A 22,765-nucleotide genomic window follows, 5' to 3' on the forward strand; every position below is an offset into this window, starting at 1 on the left:
TGCTTTTGTTCTCTGTCTCCCCCTTCCAGACTGTGAGCCCGCAGTTGGGTAGGGACTGTCTCTACATGTTGCCAACTTGGACTTCCCGAGCGCTTAGTACAGCGCTCTGCACACAGTAAGCGCCCAATAAATACGATTGATGATGATGATGATGTGTACAGATTTATTACTCTATTTTATTTGTACATATTTATTCTATTTATTTTATTTGGTTAATATGTTTGGTTTTGTTGTCTGTCTCCTCCTTCTAGACTGTGAGCCCGCTGTTGGGTAGGGACCGTCTCTACATGTTGCCAACTTGTCCTTCCCGAGCGCTTAGTACAGCGCTCTGCACACAGTAAGCGCTCAATAAATACGATTGATGATGATGATGTGTACAGATTTATTACTCTATTTTATTTGTACATATTGATTCTATTTATTTTATTTGGTTAATATGATTGGTTTTGTTCTCTGTCTCCCCCTTCTAGACTGTGAGCCCGCTGTTGGGTAGGGACCGTCTCTACATATTGCCAACTTGGACTTCCCGAGCGCTTAGTACAGCGCTCTGCACACAGTAAGCGCTCAATAAATAATGATGAATTGTAATTCATTCAATACCCCTCCCCCTCCTCGTCCCCCCCCCGCCCTACCTCCTTCCCCTCCCCACAGCACCTGTATATATGTGTACAGATTTATTACTCTATTTTATTTGGTTAATATGTTTTGTTTTGTTCTCTGTCTCCCCCTTCTAGACTGTGAGCCCAATGTTGGGTAGGGATTGTCTCTATATGTTGCCAATTTGTACTTCCCGAGCGCTTAGTACAGTGCTCTGCACACAGTAAGCGCTCAATAAATACAATTGAATGAATGAATGAATCACTCAGTGCTCAGCTCTCAATAAATAATGATGAATTGTAATTCATTCAATACCTCTCCCCCTCCTCATCCCCCCCGCCCTACCTCCTTCCCCTCCCCACAGCGCCTGTATATATGTGTACAGATTTATTACTCTATTTGTACATATTTATTCTATTTATCTGGTTAATATGTTTTGTTTCGTTGTCTGTCTCCCCCTTCTAGACTGTGAGCCCACTGTCGGGTGGGGACCGTCTCTAGATGTTGCCAACTTGGACTTCCCGAGCGCTTAGTACAGTGCTCTGCCCACAGTAAGCGCTCAATAAATAATGACGAATTGCAATTCATTCAATACCCCTCCCCCTCCTCATCCCCCCCCCCCGCCCTACCTCCTTCCCCTCCCCACAGCACCTGTATGTATGTGTACAGATTTATTACACTATTTTATTGGTACATATTTATTCTATTTATTTTATTTGGTTAATATGTTTTGTTCTCTGTCTCCCCCTTCTAGACTGTGAGCCCGCTGTTGGGGAGGGACCGTCTCTAGATGTTGCCAACTTGGACTTCCCGAGCGCTTAGTACAGTGCTCTGCACACAGTAAGCGCTCAATAGACAGGATTGATTGACCCCGGAAACCCGGCGGAAGTGACGTATAGCGCGGCCCCTCCCACCCGGAAGCCGGGCGGAAGTGACGCACGCCCCCACACCGCCTCGGCTTCCTTCCGCTACTTCCGCCCCAACTAGCTTCACTTCCGGCTCACGCAGCCCCACCCGTCACTGCCGTTAATGGTGGCGCTCTGTGGTAAGCGCTTAGTATTCATTCATTCAGTCATTCATTCAGTCGTATTTATTGAGCGCTTACGGTGTGCAGAGCACTGTGCTAAGCGCTTGGGAAATAATAATAATAATAATTGGCATTTGTTAGGCGCTTACTATGTGCAAAGCACTGTTCTAAGCACTGGGGAGGATACAGGGTGATCAGGTTGTCCCACGTGGGGCTCCCAGTCATCATCCCCATTTTACAGATGAGGGAACTGAGGCCCAGAGAAGTGAAGTGACCTGCCCAAGGTCACGCAGCAGACATGTGGAGTCGGGATTCGAACCCATGACCCCTGACTCCAAAGCCCGGGCTCTTTCCACTGAGCCACGCTGAAATACAAGGTGGCAACATAGACGGTCCCTACCCAACGTATTTATTTTACCTGGACATATTTATTCTATTTATTTTATTTTGTTAATATGTTTTGTTTCTCATTCATTTAGTCGTATTTATTGAGCGCTTACTGTGTGCAGAGCACTGGACTAAGCGCTTGGGAAGTACGAGTTGGCAACAGAGAGAGACGGTCCCTACCCAACGTATTTATTTTACCTGTACATATTTATTCTGTTTATTATTTTGTTAATAGGTTTTGTTTTTCATTCATTCAGTCGTATTTACTGAGCGCTTACTGTGTGCAGAGCACTGGACTAAGCGCCTGGGAAGGACAAGTTGGCAACATAGAGTGACGGTCCCTACCCAACGTGTATATTTTATTTGTACATGTTTATTCTATTTATTTTATTTTGTTAATATGTTTTGTTATTCATTCAATCGTATTTACTGAGTGCTTACTGTGTGCCAAGTACTGGACTAAGTGCTTGGGAAGGACAAGTTGGCAACATAGAGAGACGGTCCCTACCAGTGCTTAGAACAGTGCTTTGCACATAGTAAGCGCTTAATAAATGCCATTATTATTATTATTATTATTATTACCCAACGTATTTTACCTGTACATATTTATTCTATTTTATTTTGTTAATATGTTTTGTTTTTCATTCATTCAGTCGTATTTATTGAGCGCTTACTATGTGCAGAGCACTGGACTAAGCGCTTGGGACCTACAAGGTGGCAACATAGAGAGACGGTCCCTACCCAACGTATTTATTTTACTTGTACATGTTTATTCTATTTTATTTTGTTAATATGTTTTGTTTTTCATTCATTCAATCGTATTTATTGAGCGCTTACTATGTGCAGAGCACTGGACTAAGCGCTTGGGAACTACAAGGTGGCAACATAGAGAGACGGTCCCTACCCAACGTATTTATTTTTCCTGTACATATTTACTCTATTCTATTTTGTTAATACGTTTTGTTTTTCATTCATTCAATCGTATTTATTGAGCGCTTACTGTGTGCAGAGCACTGGACTAAGCGCTTGGGAACTACAAGGTGGCAACATAGAGAGACGGTCCCTACCAGCGCTTAGAACAGTGCTTTGCACATAGTAAGCACTTAATAAATGCCATTATTATTATTATTATTACCCAACGTATTTATTTTACCTGTACATATTTATTCTATTTATTTTATTTTGTTAATATGTTTTGTTTTTCATTCATTTAGTCGTACTTATTGAGCGCTTACTGTGTGCAGAGCACTGGACTAAGCGCCTGGGAAGGTCAAGTTGGCAACATATAGAGATGGTCCCTACCCAACGTATTTATTTTACCTGTACATATTTATTCTATTTATTTTATTTTGTTAATATGTTTTGTTTTTCATTCATTCAATTGTATTTATTGAGCGCTTACTGTGTGCAGAGCACTGGACTAAGCGCTTGGGAAGGACGAGGTGGCAACATAGAGAGATGGTCCCTACCCAATGTATTTATTTTACCTGTATATATTTATTCTATTTCTTTTATTTTGTTAATATGTTTTGTTTCTCATTCATTTAGTCGTATTTATTGAGCGTTTACTGTGTGCAGAGCACTGGACTAAGCGCTTGGGAAGTACAAGTTGGCAACATATAGAGACGGTCCCTACCAGCGCTTACAACAGTGCTTTGCACACAGTAAGCGCTTAATAAATGCCATTGTTATTATTATTACCCAACGTATTTATTTTACCTGTACATATTTATTCCATTTATTTTATTTTGTTAATATGTTTCATTTTTTATTCAATGATATCTATTGAGCGCTTACTGTGTGCAGAGCACTGGACTAAGCGCTTGGGAAGTACAAGGTGGCAACATATAGAGATGGTCCCTACCCAACGTATTTATTTTACCTGTACATATTTATTCTATTTATTTTATTTTGTTAATATGTTTTGTTTTTCATTCATTCAATTGTATTTATTGAGCGCTTACTGTGTGCAGAGCACTGGACTAAGCGCTTGGGAAGGACGAGGTGGCAACATAGAGAGATGGTCCCTACCCAATGTATTTATTTTACCTGTATATATTTATTCTATTTCTTTTATTTTGTTAATATGTTTTGTTTCTCATTCATTTAGTCGTATTTATTGAGCGTTTACTGTGTGCAGAGCACTGGACTAAGCGCTTGGGAAGTACAAGTTGGCAACATATAGAGACGGTCCCTACCCAACGTATTTATTTTACCTGTACATATTTACTCTATTTATTTCATTTTGTTAATATGTTTTGTTATTCATTCATTCAGTCGTATTGAGCGCTTACTGTGTGCAGAGCACTGGTCTAAGCGCTTGGGAAGTCCAAGTTGGCAACATATAGAGACGGTCCCTACCCAACGTACGTATTACTCTATTTTACCTGTACATATTTATTCTATTTATTTTATTTTGTTAATGTGTTTTGTTTTTCATTCATTCATGCATTCAGTTGTATTTTATTGAGCGCTTACTGTGTGCAGAGCACTGGACTAAGCGCTTGGGAAGTACAAATTGGCAACATATAGAGACGGTCCCTACCCAACAGCGGGCTCACAGTCTAGAAGTTTTTTTGTCTGTCTCCCCTTCTAGACAGTAAGCCTGCTGTTGGGTAGGGACTGTCTCTGTACGTTGCCAACTTGTCCTTCCCAAGCGCTTAGTACAGTGCTCTGCATACAGTAAGCGCTCAATAAATACGATTAAATGAATGAATGAATGAACAGCGGGCTCACGGTCTAGAAGGGGGAGACAGACAACAAAACAAAATGTTATTAACAAAATAAAATGAATAGAATAAATATGTACAAGTAAAATAAATAAATAGAACAATAAATATGTACAAACATATATACATATATACAGGTGCTGTGGGGAGGGGAAGGAGGTAAGGCAGGAGGAGGGGGCGAGGAAGGAGGGGGCTCAGTCTGGGAAGGCCTATTGTTAATGGTTGTGCTCAGTGGTAAGCGCTTATTAAACGCTGGGGTAGATATAATAATAATAATAATAATAATAATAATGATAATAATAATAATAGTATCTGTTAAGTGCTTACTAGGTGTTTGACGGCCTTGACACCTGTCTCCGTGTTTTGTTGTGTGTCTCCCCTTTCTCGACTCTGAGCCCATTGTTGGGTAGGGACCGTCTCTATATGCTGCTGATTTTGCCCTTCCCAATCGCTTAGTCCAGTGCTCTGCACATAGTAAGCGCTCAATAAATACGAATGAATGAATGAATGAATGTGAGCCCACTGTTGGGTAGGGACCGTCTCTATATGTCGCCGACTTGTCCTTCCCAAGCGCTTAGTCCAGTGCTCTGCACACAGTAAGCGCTCAATAAATACGATTGAATGAATGAATGAATGCGAAGCGCTGTGAGTGGGAGTTTAGGAAGGCTTTCGTCCCCCTTTCCATCCCCCCATCTTACCTCCTTTCCTTCCCCACAGCACCTGTATATATGTATATATGTTTGTACATATTTATTACTCTATTTATTTTACCTGTACATATCTATTCTATTTTATTTTGTTAGTATGTTTGGTTTTGTTCTCTGTCTCCCCCTTTTAGACTGTGAGCCCATTGTTGGGTAGGAACTGTCTCTAGATGTTGCCAACTCGTACTTCCCAAGCGCTTAGTCCAGTGCTCTGCACACAGTAAGCGCTCAATAAATACGATTGATTGATTGATTGATTGAAGTGTGAGTCTCACAGTGGCCTAGTCACACCCGCAGTCATTAATCAGTGGTATCTGTTGAGCACTTACTGGGTACAGAGAAGCAGCACGGCTCAATGGAAAGAGCCCGGGCTTGGGAGCCAGAGGTCATGGGTTCTAATCCCGGCTCTGCCACTTGTCTGCCGTGTGACTTTGGGCAAGCCTCTTAACTTCTCTGGGCCTCAGTTACCTCATCTGTAAAGTGGGGATTAAGACTTTGAGCCCCAAGTGGGACAACCTAATCCCCTAGTACCCCCCCCAGTGCTTTGAACAGTGCTTCGCACATAGTAAGCGCTTAACAAATGCCATTATTATTATTATTATTATTACAGAGCACTTTATTAAGCGCTTGGGAGAGTACGATACAAACAGAGTAGGTAGACGCATTCCCTGCCCACAAAATCCCGTTATGGTCCCACTGTTGGGTAGGGACTGTCTCTATATGTTGCCAGTTTGTACTGCCCAAGCGCTTAGTACAGTGCTGTGCACACAGTAAGCGCTCAATAAATACGATTGATTGATTGATTGATCTCCAAGAGGCCTTCCCCAATTAAGGCCTCTTCCCCGGCTCCCTCTCCTTTAGGCGTCGTCTATGCAGTTGGCTTCATGACCTTTGAGTATTTAATATTCGCCCCATCCTCAGCCCCACAGCGACCAGCGTGGCTCAGTGGAAAGAGCCCGGGCTTTGGAGTCAGAGATCATGGGTTCGAATCCCGACTCTGCCACATGTCTGCTGTGTGACCTTGGGCAAGTCACTTAACTTCTCTGAGCCTCAGTTACCTCATCTGTAAAATGAGGATTAAGACTGTGAGCCCCACGGGGGACAACTTGATCCCATTGTATCCCCCCAGCGCTTAGAACAGTGCTTTGCACATAGTAAGCGCTTAACAAATGCCACCATTATTATTATTATTATTATTATTATAAATTGTATATTACAAATTATATTAATGTCTGGCTCTCCCACTAGACTAAGTTGTGGGCAGGGAATGTGTTTACTAAACCTGTTGTACTCTCCCAAGCGCTTAGCACAGTGCCCTGCACCCCGTAAGTACTCACTAAATACCGCTGATGATGATGGAGCTTACACTCAAAGGGTGTGTTTCACTGCCACTGGTGTCTTTGCGAGTGTTGTGCACGTATGTGTATTTGTGGACGCCTGCTTGTTCAGAATTTGGGGAAGATTTTTAAAGAGCTGGAACTGATATTTTTTTGGAGCACCCTGTCCTTGAATCCTGAGAAACAGTGTGGTCTAGTGGATAGAACATGGGCTTGGGCGTCAGAAAGACCTGGGTTCTAATCCCGACACTACCACTAGTTTGCAGTGTGACCTTAGGCAAGTCATTGAATGAATTGCTCTGTGCCTCAGTTACCTTGTTTGTAAAATGGGGATTAAGACTGTGAGCCCCATGTAGGACATGGACTGTGCCCAAACTGATTAGTTTGTATCTACCCCAGCACTTAGAACAGGGTCTGGCATCATCATCATAATCATCAATCGTATTTATTGAGCGCTTACTGTGTGCAGAGCACTGTACTAAGCGCTTGGGGAGTACAAATTGGCAACATATAGAGACAGTCCCTACCCAACAGTGGGCTCACAGTCTAAAAGGGGGAGACAGAGAACAAAACCAAACATACTAACAAAATAAAATAAATAGAATAGATATGTACAAATAAAATAAATAAATAGAGTAAAAAATATGTACAAACATACATATATACACTGGCACATAATAAGCACTTTAAAAATGCCATTTAGAAAAAGTATTTTTGTATGTACGTGCGCACAAATATTTAGTAGTGAGAGTGATAAACAGGAGGCCGAGAACTGTCATAAGGGGGGAGTTCGAGTCTTGGAGAAATCTGTAAATCGTTTTTGTCCGTCTCTGCTGGACTGAAAGCTCTCTGAAGGCAGGGAACTCGTGCCTCATTACTGTTGAACTCTCCTGAGTGTTTATTTTTATAACTCTGTTATTTGTTAAAGCCTTACCATGTGCCAGGCTGTCAATAATCAGGTTGGACACAGTCTCTGTCCCTCATGGGGCTCAGAGTCTTAAGTATTTCATCTCCGTTTTAAAGATGAGGACACCGAGGCCCCCCTAAATTAAGGGCCTTGCCCAAGATGCCACACAGCAGGCAAGTGGCGGAGCTGGATTAGAACCCAGGTCCTCTGACCATTAGGATACGTTGCTTCACTCAGCAAGTGCCTAGTACTCAGACTTTCAGTCGGTGTGGTTGATTTACTGACCGAGCTCCATTTTTCTGGGCTAGGTGTGCAGTTTCCCCAAGCCTTCTGGAATCTAGGGAGGAAATGATCTCTAGTAGAAACAATAGCTTATTTTTTTTAATAAATGGAAAATAATCCTATTGCCTGCCTATGGAATAGCAACCAGGCGGGCGTTTTTCCGCCGAAGGGGGATATCTCTTTGGACTACCGAAGTGGCAGGGGGGTGGAAGAGAGTGTTCAGCCAAATCAGCTATAGTTAGTATGTTCCAAGCCGGTGAGCCGTCTGCACCTAAAAATGTTCTTCAGCGATAATGCCTGCTATGACAACCTGTTTTTAATGGGCTGGTGGAGCTGGGGCTCGCAGGGGGCGGGAAGGATGTGAGGGGCGGAGTGAGAAACATTGCCCTCAAGACAAAATGCCATTCTGGAAAACCAGGAATAGTAGTTTCCCCAGCAGATTTCCGTAGCAGTGTCGTCCCCCAGGCTTAAATTTTAAGTAAAAAAAAAAAAAAAAATAGCGTTTCAAGAGGCAGAGGAATCTGTCGGAAACATGCGGATCTCTCGGTAACGTGCCGGCGTGCAGTGCTGAGAGCGAGATTCCGAGGTCCCCGACATCTGTCGGAGAAGAGACGGTGGGGTCTCCCATCCCAAATAAAGGGCAGGCTCGGTCCAGTCGGGAAGACTTTGGAATTGAGAACCCGCACGAAGGAGTCGATGACGTGTTTGTGGTTGGCGCGGAGCCCCTCGCAGTCGCTCTGCCCCGCAAGCCACGGCCCCGCCGGGGCGGGACGGTGGGTCCAACGGGCCAGTGGGCCGGCGGGGGGGCAGATTCTGTGAAGGGCATGCGCGGATTTTACTTGCAAAACTTATTTTTGGTTGAAGTTTCTGCAGCAAATGCAAGGCACCGTGGCACCCTACGCGATCGGGCGGTTGGCAGGGGGCCTCTCGGGTCTCTGTGCCCCCATTAGCCATTTTCAGGATGCCGGCTGAGCGTGCCCACCTTGTGAGACACCCCCGGCTGGTGATTTTTCAAGCAGAGGCCTTCACCTCCGACGGCAGAGTCCCTCAGTACATATTTACTATTCTATTTATTTTCTCAATGATATGCATCTAGCTTTATTTCTATTTATTCTGATGACACCCGCCCACATGTTTCGTTTTGTCGTCTGCCCCCCCCCCGCCCTTCTAGACGGTGATCCCATTGTTGGGTAGGGACCGTCTCTATATGTTGCCAACTTGTACTTCCCAAGCGCTTAGTACGGTGCGCGGCACACAGTAGGCGCTCAATAAAACGATTGAATTTCTTTGGCGGGACACCAGATTTTGAAAGGTACAGTAGGCAGCTCTGTGACTGGGAGTTGGTAGTCATGGTTTCCCTTTCTGATTCTACTATTGACTCATTGTATAATCTTCGATAAGTCGGTCGTAGAGCGGCACGCAAGAAAATGAATCTCATTAGAGATCTAGGTGCAAAACTCCACCCTTAAAGAGTCATAAGCGGTCGGTATCCAGATCAACCCATGGTAACCCCTGCCTCTCTTCCTACCTCACAGGGTTGTCGGCGGGGCAGAACAGAGACGATTAACGTGAGCGTGCTTGGGAAATAAAAGCGTTGCACAAAAACTGAGGTATTATCCCTTTTCTACCCTCTTCACCGGGTGTATTGCACTGCCGAGGGCTGAAAATAAGGGAGGGGATTGGGTGAGCAGGCAATTGAGGGCCTTCCACAGGTGCAAACATGCCGCAGCGTGGCTTGGTGTAAAGCTGAAGAGAAAGAGCGGGGTTGGAAAGTTGCCTTCAAATGGGTTTTGATGCCCACTGCCTGAAGTCCTACTGAGAGCTCACCTCCTCCAGGAGGCCTTCCCAGACTGAGCCCCCCCTTTTCCCTCCCCTCCTCCCCTCCCCATCACCTCCCTCCCTCCCTCTGCCGTACCCCCTTCCCCTCCCCACAGCACTTGTATATATTTGTACATATTTATTACTCTATTTTATTTGTACATATTTACTACTCTATTTTATTTGTCCATATTTATTACTCTGTTTTATTAATGATGTGTTTACAGCTTTAATTGTATTTATTCTGATGGTATTGGCACCTGTCTACTTGTTTTGTTGTCTGTCTCCCCCTTCTAAACGGTGAGCCCGTTGTTGGGTACGTCTGTATGTAGGTGTTGCCGATTTGTACTTCCCAAGCGCTTAGTACGGTGCTCCGCACACAGTAAGCGCTCAGTAAATACGATTGAATGAATGATTGAAGCTCAGAGCAAGCCGACCCCTTCCATTGGGGTCCCAGGATCCTCACCCACTGCAGCGAGAAGAGTAAATCCAGTTTTTCAACCGTTCTGCCCCCCAGCAATGGGGACCGTAAGACTGTAAGCTCGTTGTGGGTAGGGAATGTGTCTTTATTTTCTAATATATCGTACTGTCTCGAGCACAAAGTACAGTGCTCTAGACACAGTAAACGGTGCAGATATAGGATTGAATTCATTCTTTCATTGTCGTATTTATTGAGCGCTTACTATGCGCAGAGCACTGTACTAAGTGCATTCATTCAATCGTGTTCATTGAGCGCTTACGGTGTGCAGCACTGTACTAAGTGATGATGATGGCATTTATTAAGCGCTTACTATGTGCAAAGCACTGTTCTAAGCGCTGAGGAGGTTACAAGGTGATCAGGTTGTCCCACGGGGGGCTCACAGTCTTCATTCCCATTTTATAGATGAGGGAACTGAGGCACAGAGAAGTTAAGTGACTTGCCCAGAGTCACACAGCTGACAATTGGCAGAGCTGGGATTTGAACCCAGGACCTCTGACTCCAAAGCCCGGGCTCTTTCCACTGAGCCACGAAGTGCTTGGAAAGTACAGTTCCGCAATAAAGAGAGACAGTCCCTGCCCACACCAGTTTTACAGTTGAGAAGCAGCGCGGCTCAGTGGAAGGAGCCCGGGCTTTGGAGTCAGAGGTCACGGGTTCAAATCCCGGCTCCGCCGACCGTCAGCTGTGTGACTTGGGGCAAGTCACTTCACTTCTCTGTGCCCCAGTTCCCTCATCTGTAAAACGGGGGTGAAGACTGTGAGCCCCACGTGGGACAACCCGATCACCCTGTCACCTCCCCAGCGCTTAGCACGTAGTAAGTGCTTAATAAATGCTATTATTCTTATTAGAAGGGGAGGAGACAGGCATCAAAACAAATAAACGGGCATCATTATAAATAAATAGAATTATAGACATAGCAAAACAGGTAAATAGACATTGGTATAAACAAATAGGATTCTAGATGTGTACATAGGTACAAATGCTGTGGGGCAGAGGGCGTAGAGCAAAGGGAGCGAGTCGGGATGATGGGGAGGGTGAGCTGAGGAAAAGGGGGACTTAATCCGGGAAGGCCTCTTGGCGGAGGTGAGTCTTTCAGTAGGGCTTTGAAGGGGGGGAAGAGGGATTGTTTGGCCGATTTTTTTTTTTTTTTTTTTTTTGGTAGGGATTATTTTAAAGGGGCTCCGTTCATGGCTCTTTGGAACAGCCGCAGGGCGCAGAACACCCTAATAGGTTTTTGGGTAAAAACTGAAGAAGGCTAAAACAGGATCTCTGAGAGCTCACCTCCTCCAGGAGGCCTTCCCAGACTGAGCCCCTTCCTTCCTCTCCCCCTCGTCCCTCTCTCCATCCCCCTCATCTTACCTCCTTCCCTTCCCCACAGCACCTGTATATATGTATATATGTTTGTACATATTTGTTACTCTATTTATTTTACTTGTACATATCTATTCTATTTATTTTACTTTGTTAGTATGTTTGGTTTTGTTCTCTGTCTCCCCCTTTTAGACTGTGAGCCCACTGTTGGGTAGGGACCGTCTCTATATGTTGCCAACTTGTACTTCCCAAGCGCTTAGTACAGTGCTCTGCACACAGTAAGCGCTCAATAAATACGATTGATGATGATGATGATGATGATGATCTCTGCTCCAGAGGAACTGATGGAGCAGCCAAGGCGAGATAATAATAATAATAATGGCATTTGTTAAGCGCTTACTATTCATTCAGTCGCATTTATTGAGCGCTTACCGTGTGCAGAACATTGTACTACTAAGTGCGAAGCGCTGTTCTAAGCACTGGGGGGGATACAAGGTGATCAGGTTGTCCCACGTGGGGCTCACAGTCTTAATTCCCATTTTCCACGTGAGGTAACTGAGGCTCAGAGAAGTGAAGTGACTTGCCCAAGGTCACACAGCAATCAATCAATCAATCATATTTATTGAGCGCTTACTGTGTGCAGAGCACTGTACTAAGCGCTTGGGAAGTACAAGTTGGCAACATGTAGAGACAGTCCCTACCCAACAGTGGGCTCAGCAGACATGTGGCTGGAGCAGCTTGGCTCAGTGGAAAGAGCCCGGGCTTTGGAGTCAGAGGTCATGGGTTCGAATCCCAGCTCCGCCGCATGTCTGCTGTGTGACCTTGGGCAAGTCACTTCACTTCTCTGAGCCTCAGTTCCCTCATCTGTAAAATGGGGATTAAGACTGTGAGCTCCACGTGGGACAACCTGATCACCTTGTATCCCCCCCCCCCAGCGCTTAGAACAGTGCTTTGCACATAGTAAGCGCTTAACAAATACCAACATTATTATTATTATTATTATTATTATGTCTGCTGTGTGACCTTGGGCAAGTCACTTCACTTCTCTGAGCCTCAGTTCCCTCATCTGTAAAATGGGGATTAAGACTGTGAGCCCCCCGTGGGACAACCTGATCACCTTGTATCCCCCCCCCCAGCGCTTAGAACAGTGCTTTGCACATAGTAAGCGCTTAACAAATGCCGTCATCATCAACCAGGATTAGAACCCATAAACATAATAGGCATAACAGAGATGATATGCACCTTTCTTAGACACTTATTCATTCAATCGTATTTATTGAGCGCTTACTGTGTGCAAAGCACTGGATTAAGCGCTCAATCGTATTTATTGAGCGCTTACTGGGTGTAAAGCACTGGACTAAGCGCTCAGTCGTATTTATTGAGCACTTACTGGGTGTAAAGCACTGGACTAAGCGCTCAATCGTATTTATTGAGCACTTACTGGGTGTAAAGCACTGGACTAAGCACTTAGAAAGTACAATTCGGTAACATATATAGTCCCTGCCCAACCATAGAGCACTTTCCTATCTTTAAAGGTGTTCTTTCTTGATATAAAAAAATTCCCACGTTCTCCCACTCCTCCTCTCAAGTCATTTGCCGACCCTCAATTCCGTGGGAAAGCCGCTTTACTCCTCCCACTAGCGGAAGTTCATTTTTGATAAATTAGCTCCCTAAGGTACGAAGGAACAGATTGAGCATAAACCATAATTCAGCTGGTACGTATCCCCCCTCCCACCCCCAGAAAAATCAAAAAACAAACCCAAATCGATTCCCTGCCGGCTCCATTACTCGTTCTTCTTCCCCTTGCTGTCTACATAATAATAAGGATGGCATTTATTAAGCGCTTAATATGTGCAAAGCACCGTCCTAAGCGCTGGGGAGCTTACAAGGTGATCAGCTTGTCCCACCGGGGGCTCACAGTCTTAATCCCCATTTTCCAGATGAGGTAACAGAGGCCCAGAGAAGTGAAGCGACTTGTCCAAAGTCACACAGCTGACAGTTGGTGGAGTCGGGATTTGAACCCATGACCTCGGACTCCAAAGCCCGGGCTCTTTCCACTGAGCCACGCTGCTTTTCTACATTGTTTTGTTGTCAGTCTCCCCCTTCTAGACTGTGAGCCCGTTGCTGGGTAGGGGCCGTCTCTCTATGTTGCCGACTTGTCCTTCCCAAGCGCTTAGTACAGTGCTCTGCACACAGTAAGTGCTCAGTAAATACGATGGAATGAATGAATGAATATTGTTGGTTCAGTCGTGTCGTCAGCACCACATCTCTTAGTGGCATTGGTACAGTCCGCCCACAATAATAATAATAATAATAATGGCATTTATTAAGCGCTTACTATGTGCAAAGCACTGTTCCCAAGCGCTTAGTACAGTGCTCTGCACACAGTAAGCGCTCAGTAAATACGATGGAATGAATGAATGAATATTGTTGGTTCAGTCGTGTCGTCAGCACCACGTCTCTCAGTGGCATTGGTACAGTCCGCCCTCTATAATAATAATAATAATAATAATGGCATTTATTAAGCGCTTACTATGTGCAAAGCACTGTTCTAAGCGCTGGGGAGGTTACAAGGTGATCAGGTTGTCCCACGGGTGGCTCACAGTCAATGCCCATTTTACAGATGAGGGAACTGAGGCCCAAAGAAGTGAAGTGACTTGCCCAAAGTCACACAGCTGACAATTGCACATAGTAAGCGCTTAACAAATACCATCATTATTATTATTATTAATTGGGATTCCCGCCCCCCGCACCCACCCCCGCCTGCTTCTGTTCTGAATGTAGGTCGGGATATCCGAAAGTTCCTTCTCTCTTGGAAATAGTTTGTCCACTGTTGGGTAGGGACCGTCTCTAGATGTTGCCAACTTGTACTTCCCAAGCGCTTAGTACAGTGCTCTGCACACAGTAAGCGCTCAATAAATACGATTGATTGATTGACTGTCCTGCGCACAGGGTGGTGGACTTTCGCCCCCTATTAACGGCTGAGCTTTAAACGCTCCCCATCCCTCCCCGGCATAGAAGCAGCGTGGCTCAGTGGAAAGAGCCCGGGCTTTGGAGGCCGAGGTCATGGGTTCAAATCCCGACTCCGCCAACTGTCAGCTGTGTGACTTTGGACAAGTCACTTCACTTCTCTGGACCTCAGTGACCTCATCTGGAAAAATGGGGATGAAGACTGTGAGCCCCCCGTGGGACAACCTGATCACCTTGTAATCTCCCCAGCGCTTAGAACAGTGCTTTGCACATAGTAAGCGCTTAAGAAATGCCATTATTATTATTATTATTAAAGTGGGAATGAAGACTGTGAGCCCCCCGCGGTACAACCTGATCACCTTGTAACCTCCCCAGCGCTTAGCAGCGTGGCTCAATGGAAAGAGCTGGGGCTTTGGAGTCAGAGGTCATGGGTTCAAATCCTGGCTCCGCCAGCTGTGTGACTTTGGGCAAGTCACTTCACTTCTCTGGGCCTCAGTGACCTCATCTGGAAAATGGGGATGAAGACTGGGAGCCCCCCCCCCCCCCCGTGGGACAACCTGATCAACTGATCAGAGAAGCAGCGTGGCTCAGTGGAAAGAGCCCGGGCTTTGGGGTCAGAGGTCATGGGTTCAAATCCCGGCTCCGCCAACTGTCGCCTGTGTGACTTTGGGCGAGTCACTTAACTTCTCCGTGCCTCAGTTACCTCATCTGTAAAATGAGGATTAAGACTGTGAGCCCCCCCATGGGACAACCTGATCTCCTTGAAACCTCCCCAGTGCTTAGAACAGTGCTTTGCACAAAGTAAGCGCTTAATAAACACCATCATTATTATTATCAACTTGTAACCTCCCCGCGCTTAGATCAGTGCTTTGCGCAAAGTAAGTGCTTAATAAATGCCATCATCATCATTATTATTATCAACTTGTAACCTCCCCAGCGCTTAGAACAGTGCTTTGTGCATAGTAAGTGCTTAATAAATTCCATCATTATTATTATTGTTATCAACTTGTAACCTCCCCAGCAATTGGAACAGTGCTTTGCGCATAGTAAGCGCTTAATAAATTCCATCATTATTATTATTGTTATCAACTTGTAACCTCCCCAGCAATTAGAACAGTGCTTTGCGCATAGTAAGCGCTTAATTCCATATTATTATCATTATTATCCACTTGTAACCTCCCCAGCAATTAGAACAGTGCCTTGCTCATAAGCGCTTAATAAACGCCATCATCATTATCATTACCAACTTGTAACCTCCCCAGCACATAGAACAGTGCTTTGCACACAGTAAGCACTTAATAAATTCCATCCTTATTATTAGAACAGGGCACATATTAAGCGCTTAATAAATGCCATTATTATTATTATTATTATTATTTTCAACTTGTAACCTCCCCAGCTCTTAGAACAGTGCTTTGCACATAGTAAGCGCTTAATAAATGCCATCCTTATTATTAGAACAGGGCACATAGTAAGTGGTTAATAAATTTCATCCTTATTAGAACAGGGCCCATAGTAAGCGCTTAATAAATTCCATCCTTATTATTAGAACAGGGCACATAGTAAGTGCTTAATAAATGCCATCATCATTATTATTATTATTATCATCAACTTGTAACCTCCCCAGCGCTTAGAACAGTGCTTTGCACATAGTAAGCGGTTAATAAATTCTATCATTATTAGAACAGGGCACATAGTAACTGGTTAATAAATTTCATCCTTATTAGAACAGGGCCCATAGTAAGCGCTTAATAAATTCCATCCTTATTATTAGAATGGCACATAGTAAGCGGTTAATAAATTCCATCATTATTAGAACAGGGCACATAGTAAGCACTTAATAAATTCCATCCTTATTAGAACTGGGCACATAGTAAGCACTTAATAAATGCCATTATTATTATTATTATTTTCAACTTGTAACCTCCCCAGCACTTAGAACAGTGCTTTGCACATAGTAAGCGGTTAATAAATTCCATCCTTATTATTAAAACAGGGCACATAGCGGTTAATAAATTCCATCCTTATTATAGGGCACATAGTAAGTGCTTAATAAATTCCATCCATCATCCTCATTATTATTATTATTATCAACTTGTAACCTCCCCAGCACTTAGAACAATGCTTTGCACACAGTAAGCGCTTAATAAATTCCATCCTTATTATTAGAACAGGGCACTTAGTAAGTGCTTAATAAACGCTATCATCATCATTATTATTATTATTAACTTGTAACCTCCCCAGCGCATAGAACAGTGCTTTGCGCACAGTAAGAGCTTAATTCCATCCTTATTAGAACAGGGCACATAGTAAGTGCTTAATAAATGCCATCATCATTATTATTATTATCAACTTGTAACCTCCCCAGTGCTTAGAACAGTGCTTTGCACACAGTAAGCGCTTAATAAATGTTATCCTTATTATTAGAGCAGGGCACATAGTAAGTGCTTAATAAACGCCATCATCATCATCATTATTGTTATTATCAACTTGTAACCTCCCCAGCGCTTAGAACCGTGCTTTGCGCACAGTAAGCGCTTAATAAATTCCATCCTTATTATTAGAACAGGGCACATACTAAGCGGTTAATAAATTCCATCCTTATTAGAACAGGGCACATAGTAAGCGCTTAATAAAATTCCATCCTTATTATTAGAACAGGGCACATAGTAAGCGCTTAATAAATGCCATCATCATCATTATTATTATTATCATCAACTTGTAACCTCCCCAGCGCTTAGAACAGTGCTTTGCGCACAGTAAGCGCTTAATAAATTCCATCCTTATTATTAGAACAGGGCACACAGTAAGCGCTTAATAAACTCCATCATCATCATTATTATTGTTATTATCAACTTGTAACCTCCCCAGCGCTTAGAACAGTGCTTTGCGCACAGTAAGCGCTTAATAAATTCCATCCTTATTATCAGAACAGGGCACATAGTAAGCGCTTAATACGTGGCACCATTTTAATCCGTCCCCCCTCCCCTGGCCCATTAATGGTAGCGTCCCAAACGCCCCACAGGGCGTCGTTCTCCCCTCCCGAGCCCCCCCCCGTCCCTCAGTGGTACGACCCGCCCCCCCCCCCGCTCTTTCGCTGTGGTTTAGCCTCTTGGCCCGCTTTCTTTTTCCGCTCCCCCCCGTCCCTCAATGGTACAATCCGCCCCCTCCCTTTCGCTGTGGTTTAGCCTCTTGGCCCGCTTTCTTTTTCTGCTCCCCCTCCCGTCCCTCAGTGGTACGACCCGCCCCCCATTCATTCATTCATTCATTCATTCATTAAGACATCGTTAATAAAATACACAGCACCTTTAGTCAATCAATCAGTCGTATTTATTGAGCGCTTACTGTGTGCAGAGCACCGTACCAAGCGCTTGGGAAGTCCAAGTTGGTTAACATATAGAGACAGTCTCTACCCAACAGCGGGCTCACAGTCTAGAAGGGGGAGACAGAGAACAAAACAAAACATATTCACCAAATAAAATAAATAGAATAAATATGTACAAATTAAATAAGTAAATACAGTAATAAATACGTAGAAACAAGTATACAGGTGCTGTGGGGAGGGGAAGGAGGTAAGGCGGGGGGGATGAGGGGGAGAGGAAGGAGGGGGCTCAGTCTGTTCTCCCCCCGCCCTTCAGTGGTACGACCCGCTCCCCCCCCCACACACCTTTCGCTGTGGTTTAGCCTCTTGGCCCTCTTTCTTTTCCTGCTCCCCCTCCCGTCCCTCAGTGGTATGACCCGCCCCATTCATTCATTCATTCATTCATTCAATCGTATTTATTGAGCGCTTACTGTGTGCAGAGCACCGTACTAAGCGCTTGGGAAGTCCAAGTCGGCAACATCTAGAGACGGTCCCTACCCAACAGCGGGCTCACAGTCTTGAAGGGGGAGACAGAGAACAAAACAAAACTTATTAACAAAATAAAATAGAATAAATATGTACAAATTAAATAAGTAAATACAGTAATACATACAGTAATAAATAGGTACAAACATATATACATCTATAATAATAATAATGGCATTTATTAAGCCCTTACTATGTGCAAAGCACCGTTCTAAGTGCTGGGGACCCAAGCGCTTAGTACAGTGCTCTGCACACAGTAAGCGCTCAATAAATACGATTGAATGAATGAATGAATGAATGGGGAGGTTACAAGGTGATCAGGTTGTTCCACGTGGGGCTCACAGTCTTCATCCCCATCTATGCAGGTGAGTCCACTGTTGGGTAGGGACCGTCGCTAGAAGTTGCCGACTTGGACTTCCCAAGCGCTTAGTCCAGTGCTCTGCACGGAGTAAGCGCTCAATAAATACGATTGGATGTCTAGACTGTGAGCCCACTGTTGGGTAGGGACCGTCTCTTTATGTTGCCAACTCGGACTTCCCAAGCGCTTAGTCCAGTGCTCTGCACGCAGTAAGTGCTCAATAAATGCGATTGAATGTCTAGACTGTGAGCCCACTGTTGGGTAGGGACCGCTTCTTTATGTTGCCAACTTGGACTTTCTGCACGCAGTAAGCGCTCAATAAATAGGATTGATCGATCGATTGACTACAGGTGCTGTGTATTTTATTAACGATGCGTCTGTAGCTTTAATTGTATTCATTCTGATGGTATTGACTTTTAGACTGTGAGCCCACTGTTGGGTAGGGACTGTCTCTATATGTTGCCAACTTGTACTTCCCAAGCGCTTAGTCCAGTGCTCCGCACACAGTAAGCGCTCAATAAATACGATTGATGATGATGATGATGATGATTGACACCTGCCGACTTGTCCTTCCCAAGCGCTTAGTCCAGTGCTCCGCACACAGTAAGCGCTCAATAAATACGATTGATGATGATGATGATTGACACCTGTCTACTTGTTTTGTTTTGCCGACCTGTACTTCCCAAGCGCTTAGCCCAGTGCTCCGCACACAGTAAGCGCTCAATAAAAACGATTGATTGATTGATTTTGTTTTGTCGTCCGTCTCCCCCGTCTAAACTGTGAGCCCGCTGTGGGGTAGGGGCCGTCCGTATGTGTTGCCGATTTGTACGTCCCAAGCGCTTAGTACACCGTAAGCGCTCAATAAATACGATTGATTGACTGATTGATTTTGTTGTGTCGTCCGTCTCCCCCTTCTAACCTGTGAGCCCACTGTGGGGTAGGGGCCGTCGGTATGTGTTGCTGATGTGTATCATCATCATCATCATCATCAATCGTATTTATTGAGCGCTTACTACGTGCAGAGCACTGTACTAGGCGCTTAGGGAAGTACAGATTGGCAACATCTAGAGACAGTCCCTACCCAACTCGCAGTCTAAAAAGGGGGAGGCGGAGAACAAAACCAAACATACTAACAAAATAAAATAAATAGATTAGAGATGTACAGGTAAAATAATAATAATAATGGCATTTATTAAGCACTTACTATGTGCAAAGCACTGTTCTAAGTGCTGGGGAGGTTACAAGATGATCATGTTGTTACAAGGTGATCAGGTTGTCCCATGGGGGCTCACAGTCTGAATCCCCATTTTACAGATGTGGTAACTGAGGCACAGAGAAGTTAAGTGACTTGCCCAAAGTCACGCAGCTGACAATTGGCAGAGCCGGGACTCGAACCCATGACCTCTTACTCCAAAGCCCATGCTCTTCCCACTGAGCCACGCTGCTTCTCTGTACTCCCCAAGCGCTTAGTACACAGCAAGCGCTCAATAAATACGGTTGAATGGATGAATGAGGAAGGGAGGGCTCAGCCTCCCCCCACGTCCCTCAGTGGTACGACCCGCCCCGCCCCTTTCGCTTTCTTCGTCCGCTCCCCCTCCCGTCCCTCAGTGGTACGACCCGCCCCGCCCCTTTCGCTTTCTTCGTCCGCTCCCCCTCCCGTCCCTCAGTGGTACGACCCGACCCCGCCCTTTTCGCTTTCTTTTGCCGCCCCCCCCCCCCCCGGCCAGGCCGTTGGTAGAGGCCGCGGCGCCCCCCCGCGCCGGGGAGCGGTGGTTTGCGCCGCCGGAGTCCCGTCGTCGTCGTCGTCGTCGTGAGGCGTCATTCGTGAGGCGGCAGCAGGCCCGACATGTCCACCCCGGCCCGGCGGCGCCTCATGAGGGACTTTAAGAGGTAAAGGGACGGGGCGGGGGGCTACCGGGGCGGGACGGGACGGGGAGACCGTCTGTTTCCCCTTCTTCTCCTCCCGTAGGCTGCAGGAGGACCCCCCGGCCGGGGTGAGCGGGGCCCCGTCGGAGAACAACATCATGGTGTGGAACGCCGTCATCTTCGGGTAGGTGTGTCGTCGTCGTCGTCGTCCGTCCCAACATCCGGGCCGGGGCCTAGCCGGGCCCGCCGAGCCGGGGCCTCGAGTAGCGGCCTCCCCGGCCGGGGGCGGCTCGGGGACGGGGGGCGGCTCGGCTCGGGGGCCCGGCCCGGCCCGCGGTGACTGCCCAATCCGTTGCCTTTGCAGGCCCGAGGGGACCCCCTTCGAAGACGGTAAGTCGGGGCGGAACGGGGGGTGTGTGTGTGTGTGTGTGTGGTCGTTGGTTTATTCATTCATTCCATCGAATTTATTGAGCGCTTACCGTGCGCGGAGCACTGGGCTAAGCGTGTGTGTGTGTGTGGGGGGGGCTCGTTGGTTTAGTCATTCATTCCATCGTATTTATTGAGCACTTACCGTGTGTGTGTGTGCTCGTTGGTTTATTTATTCATTCATTCATTCATTCAGTCGTATTTATTGGGGGCTTGCCTACCGTGCGCGGAGCACTGGGCTAAGCGTATGTGGGTGGGAGGGTGGGTGTGTTCGTTGGTTTATTCATTCATTCAGTCGTGTTAATTGGGGGCTTACCGTGCGCGGAGCACTGGGCTAAGCGTGTGTGTGGGGGGTGGGTGGGTGTGTTCGTTGGTTCATTCATTCAGTCGTGTTTACTGGGGGCTTACCGTGCGCGGAGCACTTGGCTAAACGTGTGTGTGTGGGGGGGGGTTGCTCGTTGGTTTATTCATTCATTTCATCGTATTTATTGAGCACTTACCGTGTGTGTGTGTGTGTGTGTGCTCGTTGGTTTATTTATTCATTCATTCAGTCGTATTTATTGGGGGCTTGCCTACCGTGCGCGGAGCACTGGGCTAAGCGTGGGTGGGTGGGTGGGTGTGCTCGTTGGTTCGTTCATTCAGTCGTGTTTATTGGGGGCTTACCGTGCGCGGAGCACTGGGCTAAGCGTGGGTGTGCGTGCTCGTTGGTTTAGTCATTCACTCCATCGTATTTCTTGAGCACTTACCGTGTGTGTGTGTGTGTGTGTGTGTGTGTGTGTGCGCGCGCGCGCTCGTTGGTTTATTCATTCATTCAGTCGTATTTATTGGGGGCTTGCCTACCGTGCGCGGAGCACTGGGCTAAGCGTGTGTAGGGGTGTGTGTGGGCGGGGTGTGTACGCGTTGGTTTATTCATTCATTCAGTCGTGTTTATTGGGGGCTTACCGTGCGCGGAGCACTGGGCTAAGCGTGGGTGGGTGGGTGTGCTCGTTGGCTTATTCATTCATTCAGTCGTGTTTATTGGGGGCTTACCGTGCGCGGAGCACTGGGCTGAGCGTGTGTGTGTGTGTGTGCTCGTTGGTTTAGTTATTCATTCCATCGTATTTCTTGAGCACTAACCGTGTGTGTGTGTGTGTGTGTGTGTGTGCTCGTTGGTTTATTCATTCATTCAGTCGTATTTATTGGGGGCTTGCCTACCGTGCGCGGAGCACTGGGCTAAGCGTGTTAAGGGGGGTGTGCTCGTTGGTTTATTCATTCATTCAGTCGTGTTTATTGGGGGCTTATCGTGCGCGGAGCACTGGGCTAAACGTGTGTGTGTGTGGGGGGGGTGTGCTCGTTGGTTTATGCATTCATTTCGTCGTATTTATTGAGGGCTTACCGTGCGCGGAGCACTGGGCTAAGCGTGTGTGTGTGGTCGTTCGTTTATTCATTCATTCAGTCGTATTTATTGGGGGTTTACCGTGCGCGGAGCACTGGGCTGAGCGTGTGTGTGTGCGCGCTCGTTGGTTTATTCATTCATTCCGTCGTACTTATTGAGGGCTTACCGTGCGCGGAGCACTGGGCTAAGCGTGTGCGTGTGTGCGTGCGTGCTCCTTCGTTTATTCATTCATTTAGTGGTAGGTAAAATAGAGTAATAAATATGCACAAATATACACAAGTGCTAGACTGAGTCCCCTTTTTCTCCTCCTTCCTTTTTCCTCTCATCGCCTTTAGGCTTGAGCCCA

The 22,765-nt window shown here is 46.0% G+C and overlaps 1 protein-coding gene across 2 annotated transcripts in view; it reads left to right on the forward strand.

Annotated features, from left to right (window-relative positions):
- Positions 1-1,529: 1,529 nt before the first annotated feature.
- The window catches only part of UBE2A (ubiquitin conjugating enzyme E2 A), a 41,367-nt gene continuing 20,131 nt past the window's right edge, over positions 1,530-22,765 (forward strand). The window contains exons 1-5 of one of the 2 annotated variants that reach the window (XM_038748538.1): positions 1,530-1,642; positions 9,506-9,580; positions 20,480-20,642; positions 20,722-20,802; positions 20,983-21,008. In XM_038748538.1, coding sequence (XP_038604466.1) covers positions 20,599-20,642; positions 20,722-20,802; positions 20,983-21,008 — 151 coding nt within the window. In that variant the 5' untranslated portion in view covers positions 1,530-1,642; positions 9,506-9,580; positions 20,480-20,598. Of the gene's footprint in view, positions 1,643-8,726; positions 8,744-9,505; positions 9,581-20,479; positions 20,643-20,721; positions 20,803-20,982; positions 21,009-22,765 lie in introns of those variants that run through there. The other variant, XM_038748539.1, reaches the window with a different exon arrangement.

Source organism: Tachyglossus aculeatus, chromosome 6, assembly GCF_015852505.1.
Source record: "Tachyglossus aculeatus isolate mTacAcu1 chromosome 6, mTacAcu1.pri, whole genome shotgun sequence".
NCBI classification, from domain to species: Eukaryota; Metazoa; Chordata; class Mammalia; order Monotremata; family Tachyglossidae; genus Tachyglossus; species Tachyglossus aculeatus.